We start from the raw sequence: 6,379 nt of genomic DNA on the forward strand, positions 1-6,379 counted from the left end.
TTTCCTCCTTGAAACATTAGGATATGTTCTGCAGTGATCTCCCTTTTTGCCTGTGCTTCCTGGAAGCTCATGCACAACTGAGGTGTACCATTATCTAATACAATGCAAAAAAGAAGACTCGATCTGTGTCCTGAGGAGCTTAGTTTGTGACATTAGTTATGAACACAGAGTGTGGAAGAGCACTCAGAAGAGAAGGGTAGGGGCAAGTAAGGGTGTGCAACAGCACTAGGGTTTTGTGATGATTAACTTTCAATGTGAAGTTATAATTAGGAGGGAAGAACTGGGAGGAGCAGGAGTAAACAAGAGGACGCTTGGGTTGTTGTTAAGCTGTCAAAAGATGGTACAGTATGTTGAGAAGAGTAAAGCTGATATAGAAAATACACAAAAGGAAATGAGAAAGAGAGATTATGGGGACAAAAAAGCAGGCTATTTCTGCAGCCAAGCTTTGACTGGGATGAGAGGTGCAATATGGACTGAGTTAGCAGAGATACCAGCAGCGCATGCACAAAGCTGAAGATGTTAAAACATAGGCAAGAGTTTTAGTGCCTGGAATGAAGAAGAGAATGCAGTGAGAGAAGATGAGACAAGATCTAGGTCTCATCTCGTCATCTGTAATAGGATTCATTATACAATCCAATGTATTATTTTTTTCAATTATTGAACTTACATTCCAATGAAAATAAGCAAGTTGTGGTACTACCAGGATACTACAAAGGTATGGGAGTTCTGTGGAGTTGGCAAAAATACCATCCCAAGCAGCAGGAAGGATGTTCATATTGCCAAGTATTACAGGAAAGAGGGAGGGAATGAATTTCAGATGGAAAATCCTGTATATAGAGGTCATTACAGCTGGATTTACTGCAGTGGCCTGCTTTGTTAACCTTAAATCTATGTTAACTTCAGTTGGAGTAAAGTTACAGAATTTTTCAAATTCTGGATTTCAAATCAGGTTAGCTATGCTGGGTAAGTATAAAAGACTGTTCTGCAGAAGAAAAACAAAGCCAATGGAATGCTTATTTCCCCTCTAATGTATAGACTTATTATATGCCTAGACCAGTAGCCTGCAACAGAGCAGGAAGAATGTCAGTAATACACAAATGTACTGAAAGAAAGAGAGAGAGAAAAAAGGAATCTTAGATTTTCAGTTCAAACCCACTTTCACTTGAAAATACTGTAGCAACTTCCCTACCTAATTCTAGCAGGAGCTTTGTGATGCCTCACTGAATGCAAAAATCTCCCCTACAGATATATTTGATTCACTTACTTGGGAATTTGCGTTCGTGGCTCAGAGCAAGCAGGCGTTTCATTTCTGCAAAAGACATAAAAGAAATCATATAAGGTGTGCATGCCTTATGGATTTGAGAGACACAGCAGCAGGAAAAAACAGTTGTGAAATCAAAACAGGCATGCTTAATAGACATTGTGTCTACCTTCCTCATCGATCGTGTAGCTTGATGAAACTCCATCAGTGTCTGTAACAATACAGGAGTAAATTCCCAAATCATCTTCTCCAAGATCCTTAAAGGTAGCTTTTGACCTTTAGGAAAAAAATAAATTAAAAAAGAATTTTGTTAAGAAGACCAGATCAGTCTGAACCAAACCCCTCCTTTATGTCTCTGACATCAGATAAAAATAGTCTTGTATTAGCTTTTGCTCTGACTGAACAGGCAAATACAGGGCTCTGGACAGCATAGGTGCTACCATTTGTGGTACAAATGGAGTTGGCACAGCTCTCAGATAGTGCTAAAAGCACTGGAGATAGTTCAATTTTCATATGCAATACCAAGAGTGCGGGGAGTCACTGTTTCTTTCTGTATGGTTTCTACAACTGGTAAGTAGGCTGAACCACCACTGCATTTTAGATTTCTTCCTCTGTGTTAAAAGCCTGAAGAAACAGAGTGGGCCTGTGAAGCATTACAGAAGTTACCAAAGGCTGCGGTGACACCATCAGAAGAGAGTCCTGCTTACTCCAGCATCTCCAAAGATTGCAACAGTGTTACATGTTAAAAGCATTTTGCAAGCAGCCAGGTAATTTTATCCTTTGGAGATTTAAAATAATAGCAATAGGAAGAATAATAATAATTTGCCTTGATTGACACTTCATAAGATGACAGAGCAGAGATTTTTCTCCCTATGCCTAAGCATAACTAAATTGCCTAAACAAAAGGCTTGACTCATTCTGTGCAAGGTACAATTTCCAATTAGTCTTCCAGGAGAACAGCACACTCATAAAGTAGCCTTCCAGTAACAGAGGCAGATATAACATTTACTGAGGTCATACATCAGAAAGAATGGATTTCTGTGACCAGCCTAGATCTCTCAAACACGAGACTATTGCTATCCCCAAGGGTTCTTACTTTCCGCCTTTGGTATCAATGTTCAGTCGAGAGTCATCCTCGATTGGTTCATAGTTCTTGGACCAAATAAACTTAGAGTCTGGAGACATCTGATCACATTCAAAGTTCAAGGAAATTACTCCATTGTCATCTACATCAACCACCACTTCCTTGGTTCCTGAAAGAGCAGAACAAGGCAATTCCACTTTCTCAGAGAAGCCAGCAAACAAGTTTATATGGATAGCATTCATAGGGTAGATTAAGCAGTTTCTTGCCATGCCAACCATGACATCCACAGTCTTTGATTCACAGAACAGTTCTTTTTCTAATCCATAAAATAAGGAACAGATTAAAGAGCATCATAAATAAACTGATGTATTTGAGTAAGTCTAAGCACACAACAGTTATGATACTTGCTCTGGAAAAACCTGAAGGGGAATGAAAGAAAAAAAAAAGCAAGCCTCTAAATTCACTAAATGTTTGAAATACTAAATAGCAATATTTTCCATGATAAGGGGTAGTCAGACCTTTCATTATGCAGCATGAATTTCTTATTCCCTAGTAAGAGCTCTGAAGGGAATATCACGTGCAAGTGCGGGTGTTTGAAGAGGTACAGGAGGCAGAACAGGAAACAACTGAGTTGCCCCATCAGCGCTCACTTGTGTGACTGAGACACATTTTCAGTGGCTCTGGCTTCACTCCGGGAGGTTGGTTTAATTGCTGCACTTGGCATCCGGCCCTGCTGCCGTCTGCAGTATTAATCCCGGGCCCACAAAGGAAGTGAATATTTACAGTTAGCTGCTTAAGTCGCCCACCCTGTTTTGCCAGTACCTACAGTTGGTGAGCTGGATAAAGTGACCCAGGCCCTGGGGGTGAATCCCAGATCAGAAACCCAAGGGCACCTCTAGCCTGCCCCCTCGCACCCTGGTGAAGCTGAGGAAATTTTGTCTGGGATTCTGGCAGCTTGCGAGGTTGTCATCCGTGGCATTAACTTTCATTTCAACAACTTGTCTGAGAACGCCAGGGAAAGCGTGAGCTCTGAGAGGTGCTGGAGGACATCCAGCCACTGGAACCGCTTTGAGCTGGGTCTCACATCTGAATAGGGCACACTGTTATAATACTTAGCCTAAGACAATGCTGGGCTGCCCAGAATGCTAATGACACACTTTCTCCACAAAGCATTGTACCTTAAAGACAAAAACCTTATTCCTGATGCTGAGATTAAATGCTTTATTTTCAGTACAATTCTTAATGAGCCTCAAGCATACAAGGAGATTTCTGTGTTTTATCATCCTAATACTATTCATGTCCTTTCCAGCACTGTAAGTAGCTCCTGTAATGACAATTTGTGTACATGCAACTTCTTTAGTCTTTATAATTTGCCATAACCATTTAATGAAAGATGAGATTAATATTCCTATTTTGGTACTGTTATTTACCAGCCCTCACAGTAATGCAGCACATTAAGCTTCAAGATATGATAAATCAAATCTAAGGTCTACAAATATTTTGCTAGGCAGCAGCATATTTGCATTTCTTAAGTAATTTAATATATTATATGCAAATTCATCACTTGACATTTCATTAGTGTTTTGTTTCCTGTAGATGATTAGCACATGAATCTTTTGATGGCAGTTTATGCAATGTGCAAAGAATTACAGCCAGAAGGTTCATTTGGAGAACATAATCTTTTATATTTGTTTTAAAATATTTTCATTATTATAACAGTGCATAGCTTTTATTTCCACAAGTGATAATGGTGCTTACCTCTAATATTTATATGAGTTTTAAAAAACACCAACCTTTTAAAAATTAATGACCAGAGGTTTCCACCTATCCTACAAAGTAGAACCAAAGAGGTTGCCACAGCTGAAGCAGTCTTAATTTCCTTCCTCTAGATAGCTTGGTGGTTTCAACATACCATACAGAGCTTCTCTTTAAGTCATTATAAGAAATAAAGTACTTAGATGTCATATCAAATCTCAATTTATCTGAGCTTCTTATTGCATTGAAAGGAAAGAAGATAAAGCACACGGTTTCAAAGCACTAGTGTTAATGGCATTATTTTGAATACAGCTAGTCAGAAAAGTTGAATGCAGCAAGGTTTCATTAATTTCTGAGGTTCTGGCCATTCTCAAGTGACTGATGCAGGATCAGAATCTAATTTTGCTTTGTACCAAGATGCACAAGGCAGCAATGGGGAAGAGTTGGAGTCTGCTCTTGAATTTCCACTGCTTCCTGTGGCATCCCCAGACAAGAAAGTGCTTTTGTTTAAAGACAAAGTCACAGCTTAAAAGTAGCCTGGATTGGTATTTGTTTATGAGAGTGGGTTTTTTCATTTCATTTTAGAACTACTGTAAAAAATAAATGGGGTTTTCAAACAGGAGAAGGTGGTTGCAAGTATCACGTCATTATGTATAAACATTTCACTGGATAAAAACAATTTCAACCACTCATATTAAACCAAATATTTTCATTCAGGATATGATTTGCTTACATTCTTTGGTTAGAAAGCTCTGTTGTCTGGCGATTTTACACGTTTGCCAAAAGCAACATTCTAGTAGGAATTGTCTAGAGAGACCTGAGAGTATTTTGTCTCCATCCAAGATGTTATTAAAGGCAGCATTTATTGGGCAATACCAAAATCCTACCAAAAATGGTAGGATTGTTCTTGAGATTTGTGTGGTTTGAGTGAGAAAGGTGGAAGCTTGCCCAAGAGACTGCTTTCAGAAAGATTTTTTTTTAATAAGCCTTTTGTCTTTTCATATTTTTAAGAAGCTTAGTTTGGTGGATGCTCTATCTGCAGATCTCAGCTCAAAATATGGGTTAGCCAGATTTGTACAAGTAAATAATTTTCAGCTTCCCTGAGATTTCACTGGGCCGAACTCTTACTTTCCTATGATCCTTCAGACATTACACCTATGAACCTAAGCCTTGCTAGCAAAAAGGCCATGATCCTGAGATGTACCTCTTTTGCCAATGGTGAGGTCTGCAAACCAAACGTCCTGCTCAAGTTCACATTGCCACGTGGGCGTGTGCCTCATTTGAATGAACATTGAAAATGCTGTACAGTTGGGGTTTTTTTGGTCACGATCATCTTCACAAGATTTTATGTTCATATTTTTTTAATTGCAATGGCATGACCAAGCTTTTATTTAATAGACTTGAAGATTGTTATCGTAACAAGTTTTTATCAAAAGTCTGACAGATAGATACTAACCCTTGAAGAAAATTGATTAGTAAAGCCGAAAGTCTAGTATTAGTACTGGTTTGATTATCTTTTTAGAAGTGGTTGCTGTATATAAGCTGTTTTCAAGAATAAGATTCTAAGTTTTGCATTGCTTCACTTGCAGGTGATGGAAATAGCCCTAGTGCTTCAGCAGCTTGTAGATCTGAAATTATGGCTACTGTATTTTCAAAAGATCCTGTCCCAGGCCCTTCTTACTTGCATACTTACCCTTTTTTGCCCTCATATCCCAATCTTACAGCCTCTCAACTTACTATCTACTCCTTCTAGTTGCTTCTTTCCATCTCAGAATCACTAGCAGTCACCCCAGTCTCCCCACTCTGAGTTTTCCGGCTCTTTTACACCCCCAGCTTCATACCTCCATTTTCAGACTTTCTTGACTTACAGCCTCACTGAGACGTAACTCAAGGCTTTTAGAACTTTTACTGCCCTGGGCATAAGGTCCAGGCATTATGAGAGCTGGGCCAGTGCTGCTACTGGAATAGGAGATGCAGAAATGGACTTGAGAGTCAGAGACAGGGAAAGGATCCTAAGGTAGTGTTACTGGAGCAGCTGGGATGGGAAGGGGAACTGATTCTTGCAGGTGACATCTGCTCAACACCTCACAGTCAATACTACCCCACATAAACCTTAATTATTTCTCCAATCAGAAGCAGATAAAAGCCTGGCTGAATAGGCAGCTGCCTCCCCAGTTAATCGCTGCCTTTGCCTATGTCCCTGCACTGCAACTCGTGCTCCCTGTGCCTAGCTGCCCCAGGCCCCAATGCTACCCTGCCTGCCCACTGCCTGCCTTCAT

At 39.8% G+C, this 6,379-nt stretch overlaps 1 protein-coding gene across 1 annotated transcript in view; it reads right to left on the reverse strand.

Annotated features, from left to right (window-relative positions):
• Positions 1-1,264: 1,264 nt before the first annotated feature.
• Positions 1,265-6,379, reverse strand: part of MYOM1 (myomesin 1) — a gene marked incomplete at its 3' end in the record, with an annotated part of 47,834 nt that continues 42,719 nt past the window's right edge. Inside the window, exons 22-24 of the mRNA XM_010179317.1 lie at positions 2,358-2,514; positions 1,431-1,537; positions 1,265-1,309 (exon numbers count right to left, since the gene is read on the reverse strand). Coding sequence (XP_010177619.1) covers positions 1,265-1,309; positions 1,431-1,537; positions 2,358-2,514 — 309 coding nt within the window. The remainder of the gene's footprint in view (positions 1,310-1,430; positions 1,538-2,357; positions 2,515-6,379) is intronic.

This window comes from Mesitornis unicolor, unplaced genomic scaffold, assembly GCF_000695765.1.
Source record: "Mesitornis unicolor isolate BGI_N332 unplaced genomic scaffold, ASM69576v1 scaffold43002, whole genome shotgun sequence".
NCBI lineage: Eukaryota > Metazoa > Chordata > Aves > Mesitornithiformes > Mesitornithidae > Mesitornis > Mesitornis unicolor.